Source organism: Uloborus diversus, chromosome 2, assembly GCF_026930045.1.
Source record: "Uloborus diversus isolate 005 chromosome 2, Udiv.v.3.1, whole genome shotgun sequence".
NCBI classification, from domain to species: Eukaryota; Metazoa; Arthropoda; class Arachnida; order Araneae; family Uloboridae; genus Uloborus; species Uloborus diversus.
This window is the reverse complement of record NC_072732.1, coordinates 215,286,790-215,314,609: the sequence shown is the minus strand read 5'-3', so window position 1 is coordinate 215,314,609 and position 27,820 is coordinate 215,286,790. Positions and strand designations below refer to the sequence as shown.

Genomic DNA, 27,820 nt, shown 5'->3' with positions numbered 1-27,820 from the left:
ACCGCAGGTGGCGAACGGGAAGATTAAATGCAAATATCTCAAAATCGTAAAATTTCAATTCACGTGTGTCTTTCAAATGCTCCTTGCGCAATAGGATTTGTTTAATTACTTAGAGTTTTTTTCAGACTGATCACGAGATACAAAAAAAAAAAAAAAAAAAAAAAGAAAACTAGTTAGAAAATGTTCAAAATGTTCATTTCTTTTTTTTTTAAATCAAGCTTAAATCCTAATTTTTATCAACATTTTTTCAAAAAAATTCAAAATTTTAACAAAAACTCAGTTTTTGACACATTTTAAATAAAATAATGTGGTTAATGAAATTTTACTCCCCAAGTTTTTTCTAAATATGAAATATGCATCTAGAAAAAAAAATTGAGATAAAAATAAAATTGGTCCGCAAGGAGTGTTTTTTGTTGTTCAAATATTTACGGTTAAAAAATACAGCATCCACTGTATTTTAAAAATAACTCACAATTTTTCAACAAAACTTCACATATTACTTCTCCTTATAAGGATCTATAACTCATAAAAATTTTAGAACTGTATCTGCAAAATTAAAGAAAATTGTTTTTGTACTCCATTGTAGCCGTAAATGTGATAATGTACTAAATTATCCAAAAAAAAAAAAAAAAAAAAAAATGATTTTAATAACAAATTAGTGAAATTTGGGAAAATAGTTGTAGCTTTCCATCTCTAACGAAACACACAGAAACACACGATCCATCCAATTGGGCAAAAAAATTACGGAGCCATTTTTCACAAAGCATGTTAGTCACCGTTACCATGCATATCACTATTTAATAGTTTTAAATACAAAAAACAGTTCCACATTCTACCGCAAAATTCATGGTACTTATAAAGTAAAGTGTATACTTTGTACTCAAATGTGCTTCCGATCTCTATCAATTAATTAAATATCCTGAACAGAACGCACTCGGTACACTTTTTCAATAACGGAGCAAATTCGGAACATATTTCAGTGGAGTTTCTTATAACACTGCATCATTTGGAACTCATTTTAGTATACTTACGCTACTGCAGCACTTTTTACCCCAAGAAAAAAAATTAAACTGACCCGAGGTTTCCCAATACAAGTTACTCCCCCGATAAAAATAGCCAGTGAAATCACAATAGGGAAGTTTTCGATTTTTCAATTTTATTTTTATATGATAGAGTAACATGTATAAACATCATAGGTGAAAAGATTTTTGCGATACAATAAGTAGTTTTTTTTTTTAATTAATTTTTAAAGTGCAAGCGATTGTGATGTCAGATGGCACAGGAAGTGACGTCATGCGCTCTTCCGCAGCGTGAAAAGCCGAAGGACGTACAGTTGGCTACGAAGACGAAACGTAAGGCTTCCTCCTCGCATTTAACTCCTCGCGTTTCAGGAATATGAAACCTCTCATCCTCTCGGAAATATTCGAATATCATCATTGCTGTTACTTGAGGAAGATTATTTAGATTGTGCTTTAGCGAATCCGGCCTCCATAGTGTGTTCAAAAGGATTATTGAATTTTTAAAAAATAAAAATTTCAGCGCGCTCAAAATGTCCCCAGCGAAAACAAGGGATCTTGCGCGGAAGGCTGCCCATTAGTGCCCTGTGACGTAAGCTCGTGACGTTTCAGAAGCGCGCACTTTTGCGCGTGAATTTTTAAAAATTCATTAAAAATCAATCACGGTGTTTTAAAATTCGGCGATAGTGAATTTTTTAGTTTTGAGGGTCAATTAACAATATCCAATAGTCAAAATATGAACATTTAATAGGTTGCAACTTCCCTATTCTAGTTTTACCTGTATATTCGAGTTGCATAAAGCTAGTTCTAGCTTTGACAATTAATTTAGTTAGGGTCGTACAATTATACATGACGTTCGGAAAGCAAATTACGTTTTGAAACGAAATAACAAAAAAAAAAAAAAAAAAAAGAAAGAAATAACATCCATCATCCAACATTCATTTGAATTTTGACGTCTTGAATTCAAATTATGTTTTTTGCAAACGCAAATTAAGATGGGGCCCAACTCGTTGGGTTTTCTGTTTCTTCAAAGGGAGTGGAATGGAGATGACCAAGAAATTTGCTACCATCGTATTATGGCTGATGATTTTAAAGAATAGGTCATGGGAGGCATATCCATAAAAAAAAAGATGATTAAGATTATCTTAATATATAAAAATCAATGTCCTGAGATAACATATATATATATATATATATATATATATATATATATATATCAACGCACAGCCGAAACCGCTGAAGCTTCAGACTTGAAATTTGGCAGACATGTCTACATGATTACGAAAGTAACCACTAAGAAAGGATTTTTCGAAATCTCAATTAGTTCGGGAGAAATTAATTAAAACCCCTTAATTTCTGCGAAATTAAAACCTGTCATTGAAATTCAAATCCCTTATTTTCGAAGGCTTTCCTCCATTCAAATCATTATTCAGTACTTCATCTCAACTTTTGGTCGTAGCGAACTATAAATTTGATATTGTTTTTGTTTCTCACGTGATTCTTCGAGGCTTTTCTCAAGTCAAATCATAATGTTTCTGTCTTTTGCTTTCGTTTTTTCAAAACTAGAAACAAAGTTTTTAAGAACATCATCACAGGCGGACTATCCTTTTGAATTTAGAAGAGTGCAGTTTCCTGTTAAAGTTTGCTTTGCAATAACCATTAATAAGTCACAAGGACAGACATTAAAAGTAGCAGGGATCGATTTAAGAGAAGACTTTTTTTCACACGGCCAATGTTATGTAGCTTGCTCCGAAGTTAGTTCATCAAGCAGCTTAATAATTTTAGCACCAGAAAAAAAAACTAAAAATGTTGTATGCAAAGAAGTTCTTGCTTAAACATAGGTATAACAATAAAATGTGGATGGCCTGTGTTTGCAAAGATAATCAATACTTTTAAAGGATCGTTAGTAACAGTTAAAGATCGGTTAAGGACAAGGGCATAGATATAAGGAGTCCAGGGACCCCGGGATCCTCCCCAAATTAGAAAAAGTTATAGGTAATAAGTAATTATTATAGGGGATTTTCGAAACTAGGTGCACCAAGCACTGTTAACCTCTTCTAATTCCATTACCCGAGCAATGTCGAGTACGGGAATGCTAGTTATTTATAAAGATAAAAGATTTTATGGCCAATATTCACCAGTACATTTATTATAAAGATTATTTACAGCGTTTAACGTTGTGTACGTTTATTTCTTATGAATCTTAAATGATTGTAATTAGAAATCTGGAAATTTTGCATTTAGATGACGTTTTACAGTTTAATATCATCTATATTGGTGTTTTTTCCTGAAAAAACGTAATTTTAAACAATAAAAAAAAAATTTCCAATGTGAAGTCTGCTTGAGTTAAGTCTTGAAAAAAAAATGAATAAAATCAAAGCGTAGATGATTGCTACAAGGACAACGAAAATTTCACTCTCTAAATAAATATCAAAAACATCCATTGCCATGGTAATCTGAAAAATCAGAGCAAACATCAAGTTTGGTCAAGTGGGGACAGTAAGTATTTCGTGATTGCTCAACAAGTACACGTACAGCAAAGAAATTTATTGCACAAAAATCTACCACCCGTACACTATTTTTCGACACAGATCTTGTGATTCCCCCTCTTATTTGTCACAACGTGGTACACGTTTTTGTATACTCTCTTCGTAGAATGTTGCCACCTATGTAGTCAACGGTTGGAGTCGTTGGGACTTTTGGCCATTCTCCGTACAGCCCCGACCTTGATTCTAGCGACTTTCATTTGTTTCGGTATCTGAAGTCTTTCCTTGGTGGTCAACGAAACAACAGCGGTGATGAAGAAGCTGGAAGATCAAGTTACCTAATTGTTGACAGGCAGCAACATTCTACAAAAAGGGTATGCAAAAACTTGCATACTACCCTATGACAAATGCCTGGAAAATGACGGAGCTTCGATTCGATTCCGACTCACAACTGACTACAACTGTATTTATGTCGAGGACTGCATACTAAGTGCCTTGCCTCCATTATTTTTTATACCGATAGATGGCAGCACCATCACCGGATCGAACAGTTAATGAGAATTTAGAACTAGACCAGGAGCTAATAGCTACCTGGTGCTAGCACCCCTAGAGGTATCGTTTCACTTGGAGGACATTGGGACCACGAGCATATTTAACGTCGCCCAGTTCCCTTTAATGACGGCGGTGGATCTTCGACCATCGAGGTTAGAACTCAGGACCCTCCGGCCCTGAATCCGACACTCTACCGATCGGGCTACCACGGCCCTCGTTGACGGCAGCTATGTTAAAAAAATAGTGTGGGGGTTGCGAATAAGTTTTCCAATTGATGCAATGCCTTAATTTCTTCGATTTAAGTATGGGAATTTTCAATTTAGGAGGATTGCGTAGAAATGCAGTGGTATGCTTCGCCACAGATTGGGGAATGGAACGACATTCACTGCGGAGTGGAAGCTCCTTTCGTTTGTCAAAAAGGTATTGTATCAAACGTATTTATTTATACATATACAGTCAATTAGCGACAGCTCGAAGTCCTACAGCTCGAAACATAACTGTACCTCTACTTTTTTATTAGGTCGCGGTCTCTTTGCATTAAATTTCACGTTAATTAGTCTCCATATCTGGATACTTTTTTTTTTTTTAAGCTCAATTTTGTTTGATTCAAAAACTGATTGATGAAAGAACAGAAAAACTACTTGCAAGTAAAAATATGTTTTTTCACCTCCTCTGGTAATTTCAGCGCATTCGATTCCAAATGCAAAAAGAACAACCGGCAAAGCAATCATGGTTTCTCTTGTTCTATTGCTTAAATGTAACGCTTCTTCAATGAAACATATTGTTTGAGACTGATTTCTGCAATTTAAGAAACGGCTGTAATAATTAAGTTAGAATAGCAGAATGAAACTACTCTGTCATTATACAATTCTGATAAAACGATAATAATGATTTGCCAAGAAGAGTTTATACAAAACATGAAAGAAGTAGAAAATTCTGCTGAAGACGAAACATTACAAGAACTTAAGAATTTATGTTTTTACAAATCCAATACTATTTATTGGAATATCATTAAAATTCACATTCTGAAAAAAAAAAAAAAATACATTTAGTTTGGTATTTGGTTTTTGTCATAAATGTTTCAAGTCGAATTTGTTTCTGTGGAAATTTGTTTCAGTATAAAATAATTAATTCGATCTAATTTTCTTAGGTACCGTAACAACACTTCTTTTAGTGAATAAATTCAAAGTTTGCCAAAAATTAAGATATCGGTGATTTCACCGACTGAAAACTTCGCGAATTTTATATAAGCAGAGCCGAAAGTTGATGAAATTGAATATTACAGTTGAAATATTTCAGGAAGCATTAAACTTCATGATTAGCACGGGCTCTCAAAAACTGAAGCCTCGCGAAAATAAATGCTTTTACAGTACCCAGATAATTCTGAAAATTTCGAAGGCTTTCTTTTCCAAAATGTTGAGAACAGAAACTAGCGGTAAAGTCGAACTTTCAAAAGCCAAAGTTCTTCGGTCGCTCGATATTCGAACTATCGCGAATGGATTATTTCGTTCGAAATTGTTTCAAAGCAATCTCGATTGTTTAGTGATTTAACTTTACTGAGACTTGATTTTGAATCCGGGGTAGAAGTGACCGACTTGTCACATATAGGACATTTTCCGCAAAAAATATAGGACAAATATAGGACACATTATATGAATAATTTTGCTATGAAAAAAGAAATAATACATATCATATATTATTTATTTATTCCTATCAATGATTTTGTTAAAAAAAAAAACAAATAAAATTATTCCTTACATCTGAAATGACTTTCCTGTAGTTGAAAGAATAATTTTTGAAAAAAAAAAACAGTGTCCTTTATAGACGAAATAATTAAACAAAATTTGAAAAAAGAAAATTTTTATTTTTTCTTCCTCACTCATGACCCAAGTACTAATTCCACTGTTCTTTGATTTTATATCTAAACTGAACCCTTTAACACTTGTATTAAGAACAAACAGAGCTTGAGAAGGATCCTCTTCACGTTTTTCAGTCTTCTTTTTGCTTGAATGTTTTAGCATGCTGCCTCAATTGCGAAAATCCACTATTGCTTATGAGCACTGAACAGTTGCAAAAATGGCAAAACGCGGTAAAATCATCTTTTCCTTTAGTGCACCATGCACCAAAACTTGTAGAATTAATGTCCTCCTGGTTCAACAACAACAAAAAAACGGGAATATAGGAAATATAAGACATTTTTCAAAAATATAGGAAATATAGGATGATTTTGATGCTTTTCTTGAAAATATAGGAAATATAGGATCTATAGGACTACTTCGACCCCTGTTGAATGCATATCTTTCTCTTTTCTGCCCCCAGAAAATGTCGAAATGCCACTTGTCAAAGCTCCATTGGATCCAAGACTCTGCTCGGAGGAAAATAATTCCGGTTGGAAGTTTCGAAACTCATGTTATAATCTCCTGAGAGAGAGGAGGTCATGGGAAGATGCCGAAAATGTTTGCAAACATCAATACAAGGGCCATTTGGTTACTATCAGAGACGTCACCTACGATATGTTCCTTGATTACATGTTGAGAGACATCAAGGAAGATATTTGGATAGGTATAAAGATAAAAGTATGATTTCTTCCAAATTCTTTTGTGCATATTTGTTCCATACTTTCAATACGTTAAATTTAGTATGTATGGGTGTTTATGTAGGTTTATATCGCTTTCATTTAGACCTACAAGAACCATGTGTTTTTTTTTTTTCGAATGTAATTTATTTTACTTGTACATTTAGATAGGGTAACACCCCCAGTAATTGGCAGGCACCCAGTGATTGGCACTTCCAACAAAAATGTCCTAAAATAAGATTCATATCCAATCTTTTAAAAATAGAAGGCTATATATCAACCGAATGTACATTTACTTTAATGATTATAACTTGAATTCATGTTACTAAATGCTAGCAATGCATAGGAAAGAGAAACAATTGTGGCTTGTGTCGAATCAGCCATTTTTAATGCATCAATCCATTAAAATTTGACTTAAAATTTATTTTAAATTTTCGATGTCAAAAGTTTTGTTTAGTTGAAAGGTGTTACTTTGGGTGGGTAGAAGTAAATTGTCTCTTTTTGGGTTTTAGAAGAAATGATGGATGCCATTTAGTGGTGCTTCAGTTTCGCTAGTCCCCAGTAATTGGTACATGTGCTTATAGTCCCTAATGTGCTTTGCAATGTGTCATTAGTTTGATTTCTGATACTTTTGCAGCAAAAATATTATATGGGTTCTACAATTGATTTGAATTCTCCAGAATCTACTCAAATTATAAAAAAAAAAAAAACAGATATGTTTGGGCATCAGTCAGATATTGCGACAGTAGAGAATTCTTCCATTTTTATGGTTCCTTAGAATCATCTGGTTAATGTCCCTTTTTCTGTGGAAATAGCTATAATTCTTAACATCAAAACTGCATGCCGGCTGATGAATCAGCTATAATCCTGATATTCTTTGCCATGTAATATTACAAATTGTTTTCTTCTCCAAAATACTTTTTTAACGTCAAGATGTGTGATCTAACATTAATTTATGTAAAATTACCTACTTTAAATTAACATTAATTATGTTTCTTATGATGATGAAATTTTTATGTAATCTAAAAGTGAAAAATCAAGTGATTTTCCAGTTTTATTAACATGTGCCAATCACTGGATCCTAAGGTATCATACACTGAGGTATCAGGTGCCAATAACTGGTGATTTTAGTAACTTTTTATACATATATTTTTATAAAAATATCTATTCAAATATTTTTGCTTTTAGTGAACTGAATAGATGCACAGATGTGCATTCTTTGATACAAACATATTTACAAGCAAATATTTCTTTTTTAGGAAATGAAAACAGAGGTAAGTTTAGGGACAAGCTCTTAAAGTGCCAATTACTGGGGTTGTTAATCTATGATTAATTTCAAAAAAGCTGCTATCAGAAGTAAGAACTTTCGGGACAACTTCATATAAACAGCGTGTTTATAACTGTTTTCCACTCCCTCGGCGTTTCCCGAATCTTCTAAAATAGAACATGTTTTGCTACAAATACGGGACTAAAGTGAATGGGGAAAAGTGAAATAGTTCATTTTGTTTACCTATTCATTCATTTTTTAAATCTCTTGAGTATGCATTCATTAATTCATATTTACTTATTAATTCCTTTATTTATCCATTCATTCACTATTTTATTAACTCAGTTATTATTTCTCATTTATTGATACATTTATTTATTTATTTGAGGGGTCACATTGCCTCAAAAATGATCAAACGATCAAAAAATATTTTTTTGCTTATTTCAAAACAACAAATTATTCCAAACACAGGGCAAAAGTTTCATCGCTTTAGTTTAAATATTTAAAAAGTTATGAATAGTTTTAGGTCATGCTCGCTATGTGTTCTTATGCAAAAGAAAAAATTTAAATTGCTTTTTCTCGGTGATCGTTTTTTTTTTCTTTTTTTTTGTGTGTGTGTGTGTTTTTATGTCATTAGAATCCCTGAGGATTTTTTTCTATTAAAGATACAGCTTTAAAGTAATACTTTCTGCAGTCAGAAAAATATATTTAACAAAACTGTGCATTGGATAAGCATTTTATAAATTACTCAGATGTTTAGAGCTTGTTAAATCTTTAAAAACAAATTTTAAAAAAAAATACGATTTTTTACATAATTAATCACAGAAAATGTTCCAATATATATATAAACAAATGAGTGCACAGATTTTTAGAGATGAATATTGTGATTGCTTAGCAAAAATCTTTTTTAAAATTAGTGCAAAAACAGGGATTTTAAAAAATTGAAATTTTCCTAAATTTTATGAATTTTTAAAAAATGTGGGCAATATTTTAAGATTTTGGAAATAAATTATTGGTTGCGAAATGAGTGTGTATGTTATGGTTTCAAAAAAAAAAAAAAAAACCACAATATTCATAAATTTTTTTTAAAATTTCAAAAGGTACTGTGACCCCTTAATGTTTTATAATTTATTTAATTATTTTTTTATAATTTATTCATTTATTAATTCTGTACTTCCTGAAAATTATTCATTTGACGAAAATTGTTTTTTTTTTATATAATCAAATAGAAAGTATTTCATGCGAAATATAATTTATTTTCTACTTTGCCCCATACGAAAAAAAATAACAAATTTCTACTTTTTTTCCTAAGGTACATCCCCCCCCCCCTCCTTATCTCCCTCTCTCTCTCTTTTTGCCAATAACTAAAAAATAGTGTTTCAATGCAAGTTTCCTCATAAAATACACTGTTATTCTTTGTAATTTATGCAGTAATTTTCAAAGAACTTTTCCAATTTTGTTCATCCTGAAAACGATAAGTTACCCCACACGTCCCTATGTATTTATAATTTTCTCATTGTATATTTAAATCTTTTAATACCTTATAGCCTGAACGTCTCTAATCTCTTGCACTGCTTTTAGGAATCATATACACAGAAATGGTCATCAGGGTGGTTCGTGGGATACAGCGGATGGAAGAAAAAGAAAAAGGATTTTCTTGAAGGCACATGCGCAACTCGCAGCAGCTTAGGAAAGTGGGGCTATGAGTCTTGCACAAAGAAGGTTGCCTTTGTTTGCGAAAGCTCAACTGGTAATCTCATTTTAACAAATCATAGTTCATTAAAATATTCATAGCGAAAATTTTCCCTCGGAAAGTAAAATGATGATACTGTCAGCCCCGCTTAATCGGGTAACGCATAAACGTACACCCCGCTTATACGAATAAAACCTCCCAGAACCGAATATGTCCCCATAGACGCAATGTTAAAGATCCCCGCTAAATCGAATAATTTCAACGGATAATCGAATAGTATTTATCAGCTTTAGCAAATATTTTTTTCACAAATATTGTTGAACTCTTTTTGAATAAATTAGAAATAAGTTAAGTAAGAACAATTGTTGACGTAAAAATATGAAACAATATTTGTCGCCATCAACGGGCGAGAAAAATCAAAAATATTCATCAAAATATTTTTGAGCAATCACGATTTCTTATTGCTTTCATTTGACTGTTTTTGGCGTTCCTATGATTTTATTATCCACCTTCTGCAGCATCACCGTCGACCGGCTCCTCACGATGCTGCTCCTCCAGCGAAAATCGTCTCTACGTTGCATCCATATCCTACACACACACGCAAACATACATGCACCTACACACACACGCGCACATACAGACACCTACACACAGACACAAATGCATACAGACACAAACACATACACACAAACACACATACACACAACTACTCATACACTCATGCCTGGACACAAACACACATGCCTACATACACACACACACTCGTGATTGCGAAAAACATAGTTTGAATTCAAGATGTCAAAATTGAAATTAATTTTTTTTCTCCATTTTATCTAATTTGTTTCTTTTGTTGTTGCCATAAAAAAGATAAAAAATAAACAGCGCAGTCGATAATTTAATTAAATAACACAAAGAAATATACACATCTCAGACGATAATAAATTGACAAATATTAAATGTAAAACACGATAGACGAGAAGGAGAGAAAAGGACTTTAAAAAGTTTTCTCAAAAGACCTTGGAGCAAGTAATCCACTATTAAAGACTTTTTCCAAAACATATTGTACTGAAATAAAGTGCCAAAACAAAGATTTCATAACTCAGGCTCAAAGTCTTTTTAAAAGTTTCATACATACTGTAATATATATATTAAAATATTTCATTGTTTACTTAGCTTATTTAAAAAAACTTTTTACCAATAACATTAGTTATTTCCTTTATATGGCTACTTATTTATAATTATTACATTTTAAGACATGTTGTCAATTTAGAAAGGTGAAGAAAAACTAACCGCTTTATCAAATACCGCGCTTAATTGAATAATATTTCTTAGAATCGACGATATTCGATTAAGCGGGGCCGACAGTATTACGAGTATAATAACTTCAAATATAGTACAGTTGCGGAAAAATCCCGGACAAGCAAATTTTCACGTAACTAGTGAAAGTAAATTAATAAAAAAACACAACAAATAATAATAAGAGTAAACCTTTAGCAATAAATAAATTAGCTTGATTTCAAAGTTGCGCCTTTTGCAGCAATGTAGAGGCGAAAAACGCTTACTGAAAATTTCAGCCATGGGCCGGAAGACTTTTACCCTTCTTCTGCCCCAGTGGTGCCCAACCTACGGCCCGCGAGTCACATGTAGTTCGGCGAAGCTGATAATTATCTGTTAAACATTACAAATAAAAGACGAAGTTCTGGAAACATCCAGAAGAAAGTCATCTCCATTTGCTATTAAGAGTGATTGGTGCAAATTTGGACCCAAATTATCAGAAATTATGTTCTAAAATACATATTGAAACTTCATAACGATAAAAAAACCATCCTCATATATATAATAGCCGATGATCGAGTAACGCGCGTGTTTCAACAATGAAACTCGCGCCACGGCATGATAATTTGATAATGTGTTCTGGTAATGTTTAACACGCAGGGAAAGGCTTTATTGTGACAAGGGTGAACTCGATCCAGTAACTTAACTGCTTTACTGTTAAGACAGTCATTTTAGGGGAATGAAGAATCAAAACAGTGGTTGAAAATTAACGCCATCCACTGGAGTTTAGGGTTAATCCACTGGAGTGAGAATTGCCATTTCAACTATCAAAATATCACCAAACAGGCGATGGCTCGTTCAAATGAAGAAGCAATTTTCACCCGTCATACCTTGACGGGCGATTTTCTGGTATAGTAATAATGACAACAATTCTTGGCATCTACACTGTTAAAAATGGGTATTCAAAAATAATGAAAATTTACTCATTTTTGAATACTTTCATTACTCAATATAGCTCCGAATCAATAAGGTTCAATTTTGAGAAACACATGTACTCATTTCATGACTCGTATTTCTCGTATGTTTGTATTTGATGCCACATTTACTCATTTTTGAATCAATTGTATTCAAAAAAAAATGAATACATTCAGAGTTTCATTTTTGAATACCTTTTTTTTAACAGTGTACTGCTTCTTCCTTTCCGTGTTTTTCCTTGTTATGTAGAGGGAGGGGGGGAGTTCACAGATATTTTAATTCTATATCCTTCTTGGCAAGTGGGATTCTTCTCAATATGAGATGCAGCCCTCTGGAAAAACCGTTGGGTACCAATGATCTAGTTTGTGCGGTTTAAGGCACATCCTATACTCTAAAATAGACCATACACCATGACCCATGGGAGTAAGGTCTAGCGAATAGGATGTCCATGTCCACTCTACAGAAGATGCAATGTCAGGAAGAAGCAATTTTCACCCGTCATATCTTGACGGGCGATTTTCTAGTATAGTAATAATGACAACAATTCTTGGCATCTAATGCTTCTTCCTTCCTGTGTTTTTCCTTGTTACGTAGAGGGAGGGGAGACTTCAAAGATATTTTGATTTTATGTCTCTTTTGGCCAGTGGGATTCTTCTCAATATGAGATGCGGCCCTCTGGGAAAAACGTTGGGCACCAATGATCTACTTTGTTCTCTCCAAGGCTTGATTTAGAGAATCAAACATTTTGTGCGGTTTAAGGCAGATCCTATACTCTTAAATAGACCATACACTATGACGCATGGGATTAAGGTCTAGCGAGTAGGATGTCCACTCTACAGAAGATACCATGTTAGGAAAATGCACCTTGCACCACTCTTATCTTTTTGGCCATGTGAACTGGTGCGGAGTCTGGTTGAAACGCCCACTCTACATTGCCGAAGTGTTTGCTGGCCCATGGAGTATTGTCCGTTTTTCAGAAGAAGGCACTTCGACACTCCTCCTCGAACGCAGAGTTCCATTTTAAGCGAGGGTGATCTGTACGCAATGCACGCGCTTTAGTCTCCTTTAGAGACAACCAGACATCCTTAACTTGGGCGTGCATTTTAATGTGCAAAAAGTCTTAGTGTCCTTTACATCACTTGCTTCATTTGTCTGTTGTCATTTTAGTTATTCTTACATTTTTAAAGCTGATGCTTTTACAATAAAATGCTATGATCCGAATATACCTCCTGCCGAATACAGCGAAATAGAATCATCGGATACCACGTGACGAAGGAGGAGTCAAGAGCCTTCTTGTGGAAAACGGATAATATAACCACTGATGTGCCGGATCGTTAAAAAAGTAGATCCGTGGATACGGATACGGATCCAGATCATTAGTGTCAAGATCCGCGGATACGGATACGGATCTCAAAAAAAAAAAAAATTTTTTCCAATTCAACTATCCAAGTGTAAAATTTATTACGGAAGGTATTGACGTCATGATAATAACACTGTTTCTTCAAAATATGTCATCTACGGCAACAATATAATAAAGACTGATTTACTCTTTAAAGAAATCTCCGTTAAAATTGATGGAGAGTTGGAAGGAACGGGTCAGCGCTGCATTAATGCTTAAACAGAATGTGAAAAATTATTTCTAGCTTGCTCGGTAGATGTAGGATACAGGATACAAGAGTGTAAAGCTGGTCGGGAACACTTTTACAAACAATAAATAGAGAATTTTGTTTCACTTTTTTTTGAAGGATGCTGAGAAAAACCAAAATGAAGAATAACAGGATCCCCAAAGCAATAACAAAAATTGATATTAAACTAAAATTTTTTTAAAAAAAAACATGTCTCAGAGGGCCGTTGGATTCTGAAATGATACCTTATAATTTAAATAGGGAATAAAACCTAATTTAAATGGAACTTGAGTGTCTTTTATTCAAATATTTAAGAATTTTTAGAACAGAAAAGATCCGTTTAAGATCCGTCAAAATGTAACGGATACGGATGCGGATACAGATCTTTATTTTCCTCGGATATATTACGGAAGGTATTGACGTCATGATAATAACACTGTTTCTTCAAAATATGTCATCTACGGCAAAAATATAATAAAGACTGATTTACTCTTTAAAGAAATCTCCGTTAAAATTGATGGAGAGTTGGAAGGAACGGGTCAGCGTTGCATTAATGCAGCGATACGGATACGGATATCCGGAACATCACTAAATATAACAGCTTCTAAAATGTCCCACTGGTACACTTTTTGATTCATTTTAAAGCCCTCATCCACAAGAATCAGACTTTTTGCCGCTTGTGAAACTCCGCCGCAGATAAAAACCGACTTTGAATTTCGATGATGTTTAACATTTCCCCAAGATGCTTAGAGCATCTACAATCAAATCCTCTCGCTCTGGGAGTCATGAACAGGTAGGAAGGTAAAGAGCTGCTTATCAGTAAAAAGAATATCTCCCATCGCTGACTTGCGACCCGTCTCAAAAGCTTTTGGGATCCCTTGCTGCCGTTCGAGTTTGTTTTAAGTGAAAGGGTGAACTTTTTGGAACTTGTAAAACTTCTGTCCGATCTCTGTTTTTGCCATTAGCCGCACTGATTTGTCACATATTTTCGTTTCACGGGCGATATCTCTCACGAAAACACGAAGTTTTCATTGAACTTGATTTTTGAGGACCTTACGAATAACGGAAATGTTCATTGTACGTTTCCGAACGCTTCCGGAACGCCGACTACCATTTTCAAACTTCTTAAAACGATATTGCATTAGACATAGTTTGCCGAGGCACATTAAGCAAACGAACTGTCGTTCCTCTTGTTAAAACAGCTTTAAAATCGAAAATCTTGAGTTGACATTGCAAAAACTCCAAACACTAAAACATAAACTGTGAGATACATTATAAATTATTTTCTAATTAAAGTTAAAGACAAAAAGAAATAAACACACTAATTGCTTACGTTCGACGAGCTCGACCGGTAGCGCCCGGTTAGTTAATCACGTGACAGTTAATGATCACGTGCTCCAATCCACCAATCAACAGATTAAAATGGTAACCGGCGAGGTAACCGATAGATGATAGAACGCTGCGGTTTGTAACCGGTTACTTACCGGTCGACCGGTGAGGTTCCTCGAACGCAACCATTGAAAAGAAATTAGTTTACTTCTATTCGATGATGTAAACTTTTTCTGAGTTTTTTTTTTTTTTTTTTTTGCCTTACACTGTATATAAAATGAATTCTAATTGTATTTCAATGGTCAGATGTTGCACCTGTTCTGACGTCATCTGTAAAAAGATCTGTTTGCCCGGAAGAACCAGACGATTGGAGAGACCTTGGTGGTGACACGTGTTACTTCTTTGAAACTGAAATAGGGACCACGTGGTACAAGGCGAGCTTCAAGTGCTTGCAAAGAGGTAATGTATATTTTATGAGGGAGTACTGCATTTCCTTTGATAATAATGTCAATGGCAAAACCAATGCAGTGCCAATTCTTTGTACCAGTATAACACTTTCGCTCCTTTCAATGCAAATGCAAATGAGCTCGTCCTAGGTCAAGCGTCTTGTTCGACTGGCGCTGACAAGTTTATTTCAAACGGGCTGGAGCTTAAACGAGTCCATTTGTTAAAATAGGTGCCAGGAAAGCGAGCCAGTCTTCGTTGTCAATAACGTTTATTAGTCTTATGCCAATGTAAGAATTTCTCCTCTTTCAACCCAATCAAAAATGAACTCATCCAAGATCTAGCGTCTTCTTATCAAAGTCAGACTATAAAAAAAAAACTTGCTGGATAGCTACGATTGTGTGAAACATACTTCAGCAGCAAGGGTGAAAAATATTATTAAAATAGCTATTTAACAAAAACTACTGAAATATCCATTGACCCTTAGATTTAGAAAGGGCAAGTGCGAAACGGAAATAAACAAAAAAATCATTTTAAGCGGAAACCGAAGAACTCCTTATGCGTTGCAGTTTTTGATCAGTGTATAAAAAAAATATGCGCACATTACAAACTTCTCGAAATTGATTTCTATTTACTCTGAACAAGGTTTTACATAAAGATTTTTTTTAAGTATTTTAAGTATTGTGCATAGACTAAAGATGAGCGTAATGAAGAGACTTGGTACACTCGAATGATCAGATGTCAAACAATTTAAATAATTAAATCATGTATCCGATTTTGTACGTTATTGTTTTACGAAAAAAGCACAAATTAATTTTTCTAGATTTTTTGAATGAAAATTAAGTTTTGGAGAATTTTTCCGAAAATTCGATTCTTGATCATTTTTCGGAGTCACAGTTTTGACATGAATTTAGAAAAATCCTAGTAATTTCCTCATTTTTCAACCAATTAAGCTGAATCTCTATATAGTATAAAATGAAGTGTCCAAAAAGCGTCTGTGTGTTTGAACTCGCAAAACTCGAGAACCTTGGCCGATTTCGCTGAAATTTTCACAATTTGTTCCTTTCAGTCCTGAGAAGGTTTGCAGACCAGTTCGAAAAAAATTCGATGAATAGTTCTTTTTTTATTCCAATTTAGGCCCAATTTTCACATAAATTCCCGTATATGGGGGTTAAAAATTACTCGCAATTAGTAACATTATACATCGTTGGAAAGGGAAGAATTTTCCGCGTTCTACGCAATTTGTTCCAACGCTCTAACTTAATTGCGGCGGAAGTTATTTACGTTTTTAGCTCGAATTTGTTTAGACTTAGCTGAAATTTAGGCACTACTTTCTTCATTAAATTTATCAAAAAAAGTGAATGAATTGTCCTACAGTTTTCGTTTTGACATCATTGAAAAGAGCTACCTTTTTTACTCCAGATCTAACTCGACCTATGATCGGAAGTTTAATTCTCTATCTCCATTAGAAAAAAAGTTACAAGCGAATTAAATGAAGTTCAAAAATCTGTTTTCTATTCAAGTTTTTAACCATTTTATTTTGCGTTTCCACGGTAACGCTTTTTGAATCCATTGTTTCTATCTTTCTCATTTTCAATTCTGAAACTTATTTTATTTTGTGTTTCCATAGTTACGCTTTTTAAATCCATCTTTCTCATTTTATTTTAATTTCTTAAAAGTATTTTAATATGTCGTCATTGTTTGGAGTTGAAATTTAGCATGACGATTTTTTTTTCTTTTATTTATGCCTGATTGTTGAATATACGTCACTTGACACAATTTTTGTTTTGAAATTAGACCGGGCAAAGCCGGGCAACGCAGCTAGTTTGGTATAAGTTTCAAGCTAATACTTTTCTCTTTCAGAGTAAACAATAGAAAGTATTCTGTGAATAGTTGGGTGTTGCCCCTCCTTATCTAAAGTCATTTTTTATGCTTTTTGAATTCGGAGATTAAATAAGTCATATCTCCGGAATACTAACTATGATCAGCATCAATTTTTTTTTGCAGCTTATCTAAATCATTCTCTTGCTACGTAGAAAAATTAAAAGGGTGTTTTTTGTTAATGGACTATGAACAATCGAGAGATCCAAATGGTTTCATTATTGAAACGCCGTTTATCTGGTGATTCTTTCGAATGATTTTATCTGTTAAATAATCGGCTTTGGGGTGACTCTAATAACCAAAATACGTATACATAACCTTTTTAAAACATCTTTCAACCTGATGAATCTTGTACCGAAAAAAAGCTAAACAAGTTCTCCGTGAGTCATTAAAATGAGACAACTTAGTAAATAATATTTTTTAAGCCCGAGTGTGCCTCCGAATCTCATTTCCAACTTCGAAATAATGACGGTTTTTCTTTGAATTTAGGGAATAGAACCTATGACTTTGCTATAAATATTTTAAATAACAGTGTAACCTCGTTTATCCGACCCCGGGATAACCGGATCTCCGACTCATCCGGATCAAATTTGAAGTTATAAAAAATCATGTTTACTAACAAATAACTTTAAATTGAGGTAACAAGGGCGGAACTATAAATAGGCCAAATGCTCTGTTTTTATATTGATTGAACGTACAACCCATGCTTGGAGCGTTGAGTAAAATATAGTACTAATCTGAAGAACAATATGGAGTGCTTGGAGCGTCAGTCCGACACCACAGCAGATGAGCTATAAATGATCAAGTATTTGCAAGAAACGGTACTAAGTAATTGTGTTGCAAAGCATTGTTTTTCGATGTAATAAGAGACAGGTTTGCTTATTAAAGAACGTGTTTTGCTTATCCTCATATAAATAATAACCGATGATCGAGTAACCCGCGTGTTTCACCAATGAAACTCGTGCCACGGCATGATAATTATATAAGATGTTTTGGTAATGCATGTTAACATGCATAGGTACATTGCAGGTATAGGTTTTATCTTGACGAGACTGAACTCGATCCAGTAACTTAACTGTTTAACTGGTAAGACTGTGTCATTTCAGGGGAATGAAGAAACGAAAAAACTGTCAACAATGAACGCTATCTACTGGAGTTTAGGGTTCATCCACTGGAGTTAAGGTTAAAATTTCAAATATTAAAATATCACCAAACAGGCAATGGCTTCGTTCAAATGTAGAAGAGTAGAAGCAATTTTCACCCGTCATACCTTGACAGGCGACTTTCTAGTTAACCATAATAACCGGATTATCGGGATTTTCGTTTCTCCGACTTGCTTTTGGTCCCCGTTAAACCGGATAAATGAGATTCTACTATTGTGCACCAATGCAAACCAAGGTTAAAACCCCTAGTGGGTACAGGTAAAAGCTCTAACAAGATTCACAAAACCGAAGAGATCACTTGCAATTGTTTCGTTGATTTTCCCCCGAAAGAAAAAAAGTGCTACTCGGTCACTTGAGTAATGATGAAGGAAACGTTACAGTCGAGTCCCGACTTACGCGAGGGATGCGTTCCAAGACTCCTCGCGTAAGTCGAAATTTCGGGTTGCGGAAAAATATGTGTATACAAATTTTTTAGAAGTATACCAAACTCTTTTAGACACTTATAAACACTAACAAACTATTTTAAAGCATTCCTCAACTAGACACTAGTTTCTTACATAAAAAACTGAACTTTTACTGTATTTAAAAAATAAAAAACTTTTATTCAAGATGAAATACTAAGATGCACAAAATGAATGATCAACGGAAGCGAAAGACATAAAATAAAACAACACGGCATGCACAGTATTTAGCAATGATAAAATGTTGCACTATAATAGTGCTGTACAGTATACAGTAACATATTTATTAGTACGCATGGAAGAATCACTCATATTTATTGTCGCGCTACCGTCGACGTTTTGTAGTTGTTCAATCATCTCGAGAATGTTAGATCCCTCCCCCCCCCCCCCCTTTTTTTAATCAGAAACTTCCTTTTTCTTCCCATTTTCACGAAGTTTAGATGAAGGTACCACTAAGGTACCATTTATATTTCATCAACTTTAATATTTCAAATGAAAAAATTAAATAAATGAATGATGCTGAATGACTAACAACGCGATGCGTAGACTGGTTTGATGTGGAAACTTTCGCTGTAAGTGATGCCTAAAGGGATGCAATAGTATTCACGAAATCAATATTTAGTGATTAATAATGAAGTCGATACTTCCTTCTAAAAAATTCGTATTATAGACGAAAAATTCGCGTTAGCTCTAAAATTCGTAACTCGTGAAAAATTCGCGTTATAGCCATTTCGCGTAAGTCGAATCGCGTTGTAGCGGGAGTCGACTGCAGTTTGATAGGATAACGGCACCATTCACAGACATGCTTAAGACCTCGCTCTCTGGTTAACTCAATTTTATGACCCTTTTAATGTATTTAGACTTTTAAAATTATTATTCTCTCATGCAACTACATCTCATCTAACGTTTGGCTGCTTCTGAATCCTTTGAGTTAGTTAATTCTATTTCTGTTTGCTCCATTTCGAAAAAAAGTCCGACCCCCCAGTAACAGCCACCGAAAATCTGATGATGCTCAGAAACAGACAGGCTGGCCAGTTAAATAACCTCCCACCACTGCCTTGTAATCTTGTAAATACGAACTGGCTAATGAAATTCGCCGTGATAACACTACTGTCCAACCACGGATTGCATGGAATTTTCAAGTGTCCAGATAAGACGAATCTATGTGAATAAGGGGGAAAAGTAAAAATTTGATGCGCGTATTCCGCTCATTTGAATGAGACTCTACTTCTGCAAAAGCTGACATCGGTAAAAAATAATAGATTCGTCCATTTCCGGCTGTAAAACGGATGTTTGTCGTTCCATATAATCCGTGGTCAGACAGTACATGGTTGTACCGTATTCATGGGCCACAGCAACTTCAATATTACCCGCCTAAAAGGCTTATTTGAATCCAAACTTATGACTGTCTCTGTTAGTGGTGACCTTACCCTACCACTTTTACGTTACCATTACTACTTATATGTTAACAGTGATGTTCCCACCTATTTTTCTGAGGGTATACTCCCACTAATCCACTAAGCTCTTGTGACCTCCATTTACAATGCATTCCACCTCATGTGAATTTGAGATATAACGATATTGCGGATGGACTGGAGAAAGAAGGCTCTACTATGACGCAGAATAGTGGGGATCCTCTGACGTACCTTGAACTATACTCCAGATGTAAGGCTACTATAAACAGCTCTTGGAGACGTCCTCCTGAGCATCCATGGTATTTTTGCGAGGGTCCTGGTGCTTCCCTTGGATTTGAGGGTGACAGGAGAGATCAAACTGCTTTGGCTCGCCTGATCACAGGTCATCTAAAAACTCTCAGATTTTCCCATGGTAATAGGTTTTTCCCAATTTGCACCAAATGTCATACTGAAGAGGCCACTGCACAACATCTGATTTTTTGTGTTGGTTTGGTACGCGAGGATCTACTGAAGAGACCTGCTTCTGTCTTGAAGTTGATTAAGCCGAACAACCTCATGGCTCTGATCTGATTCAGAACAGAGAGATAAGCAAGAAGAAGAATCTAATACGGACAATATGTGTTTGCGATCATAGACGTAATACAGGTACAGTATACTCCCGATTAACCGTGTGCGGATTATCCGGTTTGCGGATTGTCCGTGCATCATTTCGGAATCACACTTTTTTAAAGCTTCTTTTAGGAGCTAAAATCAAAGTAATACTAAGCGTACCCTACTGTCCGTGCACAGAGGTCAAATCGGACACGTGTCCTACCTATTATTGGATGCAGTGCATAGTCAAAGGTAAAATCAGTTACCCTTGCACGATCTTGGAGAAAAATCTTGCCACAAGAGTCATTGGATGAAGAATCATCTTCGATTGCAGAAGATAATATCGATAACATCATTGAGGAAGTTAAAGAAATCGAAAGTTTCGAATCAGTTGACGCGGAAAATGTCGAAGAGTGGTTTAAAAGCGACGAATGTGAATCAGGATTTCAATGTCTAACTGACGAAAATATCGTTGAACTTGTTACTGAACCAAACGCAAGTGATGATACCGAAAACGAAGCTGAAGAACATGAGAAAATACAATTTCACATTCTACTGCTCCACAATCTGTGGAACATTTATTGCATTACATGAGTAAAAGAGGTTACGATTACGGAGAAATAATTGCAGTAAGAAAAATTCGTACGGACATACGCAACAATTTAAACAAACAAAGAAAACAAAAATGTGTCACCGATTTTTTTAAGCAATAAATTTCGAAGAAAATATGTATATATATATTATATATATATATATATATATATATATATATATATATATATATATATATATATATATATATATATATATATATATATATATATATATATATATATATATATATATATATTCTTTAGTTTTTTCTAATTTCCCCTTAAATAGTTAGCCTGCATATTCCTTAAATGATTTTTTCGGATTATCCGTGTTTTTCGATTATCTGTGCTATGCCGCTCGGTGATTAGCACAGATAATCGGGAATATACTGTAGTTATCAAAATAATGAAACAAGTGTGTTGGGAATCGCTGCTCTGCCATAAATGGTCTGTTGATAAAGGTGCCTTCTGACTCTAATCACTCACACTGGTGAATACAGATGGTGATTGAGTTCTCTGGTCATTTTTGCTGATAATGTTTGCTTTTTAAACATTACAATCCTCTTCAGTACCGTCGGTTTCTTTTACTAAGCTTCTCTTTCCGTCCACTATTTTGCTTTGCCGAGCTTGTCTTACCGTGCTGCGTGTATGCTGTCATGACTTTAGATACTGTACCTCTAGAAACACCAAAAAGTTGAGATGTTTCAGTTTCACTTGCTTCAGCTAGACGTGCTCCAACAATTCGGCATCTTTTAAAATTTCAGAGGTCCGATATTTCACGCGCTTGAAAAAAATCCAAGACGTCCAGAACTTCAGTTAATCCACCATATACTACCAGAACATTGCTATTTATAAAAACACAGATATCTAGTTTTATTCTTTACTGGCGGTACCCGCACAGCTTTGCCCGTATTAGAAAATTAAAAAGTCTTTTTTTTCGCTTGTATATTTACAAAAGATGTATGGTGAATTTCTCGCCAATTGACTTGCCGATGTTGCGGTTCCACGTTATGATTTGGTAATTTACTCGTCCATCTTATGATAATTTTGCTCGGGAAAATGTTCTTGAAATTGGAACAGAAAAAGAATAAGATCGATTTTTCGAAAAATCATTTCGAGGTGCACACCCCCATACTACAGACTAACTTTGTGCCAAATTTCATGAAAATCGGTCGAACGGTCTAGGCGCTTTGCGCGTCACAGAGATCCAGGCATCCTCCAGACAGAGAGACTTTCAGCTTTATAATTAGTAAAGATTACGTACGAAGCACATTCAAAAAATGTCACTTTTATTCACAGGTGTTTCCATTATTTTGATAACTACCTGTATGTCAAAATATGAACATTTTTTAAGCTTGAGGGTATACGCTATATGTCTAAAAAAAAATTTGAGAGTATACGGCGTATATGGAGTATATCCTTTGGGAACACCACTGTATGTTAATAAAAGTTCCATGTGAATATCAAAGGCATTGATTAATTGGTGCTTTTTTCTTTTTTTAAATTAACAGGTGGAAATTTGGTGAGCATTCATTCGAAAGAAGAGCTTGATGTCTTGAAACAATTCGTTAGATACATAAAATTCGAAAGCCTTATGATTGGTCTTCATCGTGATGCCGCAGACGGTAAGATAAATATTTCTGGCATACGTCAAATTTCTAATTTTTAGTCATAAATCTTCTTCCTGTAGTTATATTCTAAAGTTATGTATTTCAAAATTTTCCCTTTAAATTGATATGCAAAGTATAACATGTCGATCTCAGAGCAAACTTTGAAACTTTCCGATAATATCGGTAATAGGGAAGTTGCAACCTATTAAATGTTCCTATTTTGACTATTGGATATTGTTAATTGACCCTCAAAACTAAAAAATTCACCATCGCCGAATTTTAAAACACCGTGATGGATTTTTAGTGAATTTTTAAAAATCCACGCGCAAAAGTGCGCTCTTCTGAAACGTCACGAGCTTATGTCACAGGGCACTAATAGAAAGCCTTCCGCCGAAGATCCCTTGTTTTCGCTAGGGACATTTTGAGCGCGCTGATATTTTTATTTTTTAGAAATTCAATAATCCTTTTGAACACACTACGGCGGCCGGATTCGTTAAATCACAATCTAATAATCTTCCTCAAGTAACATCAATGATGGTATTTGAATATTTTCCAGAGGATGAGAGGTTTAACGTTCTAGAAAGTCCGTCTTAAACGATGCCAACTGCACTTCTTTATCCTTGTCAACTAAGCGAGGCGGAAGAGCGCATGACGTCACTTTCTGTGTCATTTGACGTCACAATCGCTTGAACTTTAAAAATTAATTTAAAAAAACTACTTATCGTATCGCAAAATTTTTTTCACCTATGATGTTCATACATATTACTCTATCATATAAAATAAAATTGAAAAATTGAGAACTTCCCTATTTGCTAAACAATGCGTTGTGAAGTTAGCAATTTATTTACACATTGTTGAAGTGCATGCCGTTTCGTGATGTCTCATGCTATCACTCTGCTGTACCATACTTCTATGGTTTTGATTGAAGAAAAATTAATTTCTTTTTATTGCATCCATCGTTAATTGTTAATTGTAAAAATTTAATTTTTTTTTACCTAAATTTAACTTTGAAAAGAAATTAGTTAATAAAATTTACCTAAAACAAATTCTTGAAAAAAAATCATGAGCTGATTTCAAATAATCTTGTTTGTCTTTGTTCTTAAATGCTATGGATACATATGGCACAGACATCGAATTCATTAATGCTCTGAAGAGGTCTTACGAAGTACTGCGCATTCCAAAATCCCCCTTTCTTACAACAACGCTGGTTTTATCAGCTGGATGAAGCCATGAAGACAGTTCAGCCTGCTTGATTCAATAATCCAGAACACCCAGAGTTATTGATTTGAAATTGTAATTGGAGAACTTGGTGACTACGACACATTTAACGTGGACCAGTCACCATTAGCGCACACGGAGAATATTCGACCTGCCGGCATCGAACCCACGACTGATCAGTTATGAGTACAACACCTTACCGATTAAGTACTGACCACGAAACCTGAGACGAAGAATCAGACAGACACATTCGAGATGCACCACGGCCTACAAGCACGGACAGAAGTTGTAGTAATGATGCCAACCATAAAATCCAGTTTTTCCCAACTAAAATTAAGAATTTTCATAAAGTTGCTCAACCGTGAAAGTCAGTTTTTGCTAACTAAAATTAAGAATTTTCATAAAATTACCCAACCGTGAAAGCCACAGTTTATTGCGAATTAAATCTAAGAATTTTCATAAAATTACCCAACCGTGAAAGCCATAGTTTTTGCGAACTAAAATTATGAATTTTCATAAAATTACCTAACTGGAAAAGCCTCAGTTTTTTATTACGAAATCGTGAAAACCTCATTTTTTGTAACCCAAATAAAGTGCTACCCTAAAATTTACAAGCTGTAAAAACTCTCAGTTTTTGTCAATCAAAACTTATAGTGTCGTCATAAAACTATCATATTCAAATGTCACCAAATTTTTGACACTTAAATAATTTCGAAAGTTTCTCGACTTAAGTGCTGAACTAAATGATGGCATATTCTTCATGTAACAAGTTATAATAGTTCTAAACTAGTTATTAATATTCTTTTGAACAGGAAATAAGTTTTCGTGGTCGGATCGCAGTCCTGTCGATTTCACGAACTGGGATGAAGGCGAACCTAACAGTGATATGGAGCATTGTTCTGTAGCATATACGACAAGTATGAAATTTCACAACCATTTGTGCGAAGAGCCAAGGGGTTATATTTGTGCCGTTAGAAAAAGTAAGTTGATGCATTAATTTCCATTCAAATAAAATGTATAGCTGTAACTGCCATCTTTGTGATATTGGACGTCTAACGATTTTACTTTATTAGAAAATCAATTTTACTATCGTCGGGTCAAGTTATTCGATTTTCAAATAATAACAATGCTAAATTGAACAATTGAATAAATTTATAGATATATAAAAACTAGTATGCTATTGTTGCCTCTGTTTTATGAAAATCATACATGTAAGGTGAATGACTAGTTATGGGAGTAATTAAGGTTTTTTTTTTTTTTTTTTTGAGCAATCACGATTGCTTATTGTTCTCACTTGACTGTTTTTGACATTCCTTTGATTTTTCCCACCGCCACCCTCCACACCATCACCGTCGACGGGCTCTTCACGAATGCTGCATCTCTAGCGAAAGCCGCCTCCAGATTGCGTCCATGTTCTACACACACGCGCATACATACACAACTACACACACACACTCACACGCGCACACATATACACACAAACACATACACACACTTATACACACATACACATTAATTTTCCAATTATCGACAATTTTAACGTGATTCAATGGAGAACTCTCTAAATATTGCCAATCGCACCAAAGTGAAACCAAATTCAAAAAATATCTTTTTTTCGCCAAGTTGCCAACAAAACTTGGCGACCAAAAGCTTGGCGATATTAGCCAAATGTTCGCCAAATTATAACATCTCTTGAGTTCGCATTGATATTAACGCTGATTTTCCCCTAAAAAATGTGTAAAAGATCCCTTTTGGAACATCCGAATACAATCAAAAGGGAAAGTGCACAACTAGTATGGCTCGACCGATGGCATTTTTTGGCCGATGGGCCGATGCCGATTGTTGGCCGATTGTTTTATACCAAATGGCTGATTGCCGATGGCCGATGGCCGATGCCGTTGGCCGATGACAAAAAAAAATCAAACAGAAATAAATTGATAAGATAGTCAGGGATTTAAAGGATCATTGATTCATTTCACTTTACTTCCTTTCTACGAATAAAGAATTGTAATCACAAAAAAAAAAATCAGATTTCGACCTAAATTTCTATTTTATTATCACCAAATTTATACTTCACAAGTTTTTCGGCACATCTGTACATACATATGTACCTAAAAACATATAGATAACCAAATATCCATTTTGAACGCCTCCTCAGTTAATTATCGCAAATTCTCTTGTGATGTCTTCATGCGCGTAAACTTGCGTCACTCAAAAACGTTATGAAATAGTAAATTGAAAACTCATACGTACGTTGTATGATCTAAAAGTTCGAGGTCAAGTTGTATAAAACCTTACCCTGAATAGTTCACATTACCGAAGCATATATCTATCTACAAAATAGTCATCTTGAACGATTATGCACTTCTGCCAACGTTCGTATAGCTTTTAGAAGCACTCCTGGAAGACATTTTTCGCAAATTCCTGTAAGGCCTCTTGCGCTGCTGCTTTAACTTCATCGTGGGGAAGAAGGCGACTTTCATGTTGAGGATGCACGGTTCGATTGGTCAATACTCTGATATGACAAACAAATAACATAACGTTTCGTCGGACTTAGCTCCGCGTGACTTTTACCTGTTCCCAGCAAAAAAACATTTGCATAGACGCCACTTTTTTCCGTCAGGAGAAGATGAAGCTGCATCATAGAAGGTAGCGAAAAATGGCTTCCAGGAGTGTTTCCAAAAGTTATATGAACACTGGCAGAAGTACATAGTCCCTCAAGGCGACCTTTTGAAGGTGGATGTGCTTCGGTAATGTGAACTATTCTGGGTAAGATTTTATACAGCTTGTCCCCGAACTTTTGCATCGTACTACGTACAATCTGTATAGGGTGTAGTTATGCTTCTCCTGTTTTGACTGCTGTATGATGAAAGAGAAAGAACAATAGCCAAAAAAAGAAGGAAGAAAAACAAAGAGACTGTTTAATAACCAATTGATTTGTTTTTTGTTTTTTTTTTAAATTGAGCATATAACTAAGATTTCAGTAATGTTGTAATAATGTATGGATTTAGGTACACTAAACATAGTTAAAAAAATTAAATTACGTTGTTTAATCATTCAAAAAAAAAAATTAAGAATAGAACTATGAAACCGTCAACAAATTACGCAATTAAAGTGGAAAGATTGCACGTAGACATTTTTTAGTCATAAAACTAAATAAAAAAGGTAACAGATAAATTACAATATTAAATCATAATAGAAATATTTTTATACTTATTTAAAATTTATGAATAGAAAAGTTTGCATTTTTCATAAAAGCTATAACAGTGACATGCATTTTGCTGAAAAAAAAAAAAATAGCCATGAAAGAGCAAGGTTCTTAAAACGCAGGTACAATAAACACACTCAATATTTACACCAAGTTAATAACTGATTACATATACTACTTGATCTGATGTTTGCACACATAGTATTGAACAATTTGATTGTTTAATCTTTTATAAAGCTTTACAAACAAATTCAAATTAAATTTTTCAATTTAACAATAGTTTTCTGAAATTTGAAAAATTGCATAATAGAAAATCCTTGAAACTTTTCTGTAAAAAACGAAAATAACTTATTTATTGATTTTATATAAATACATAAAAATAGTTACTTACAACAGAAAAAATCAATCGCTATTAATGATGCAAAAAAGATGGCAATTTACGA

The 27,820-nt window shown here is 34.4% G+C and overlaps 1 protein-coding gene across 1 annotated transcript in view; it reads left to right on the top strand.

Annotated features, from left to right (window-relative positions):
* Positions 1-27,820, top strand: part of LOC129216795 (macrophage mannose receptor 1-like) — a 58,777-nt gene that overhangs the window by 15,650 nt on the left and 15,307 nt on the right. The window contains exons 5-10 of the mRNA XM_054851011.1: positions 4,378-4,474; positions 6,374-6,630; positions 9,478-9,646; positions 15,100-15,252; positions 22,853-22,966; positions 24,982-25,149. Of these exons, the coding sequence (XP_054706986.1) occupies positions 4,378-4,474; positions 6,374-6,630; positions 9,478-9,646; positions 15,100-15,252; positions 22,853-22,966; positions 24,982-25,149 (958 nt within the window). The remainder of the gene's footprint in view (positions 1-4,377; positions 4,475-6,373; positions 6,631-9,477; positions 9,647-15,099; positions 15,253-22,852; positions 22,967-24,981; positions 25,150-27,820) is intronic.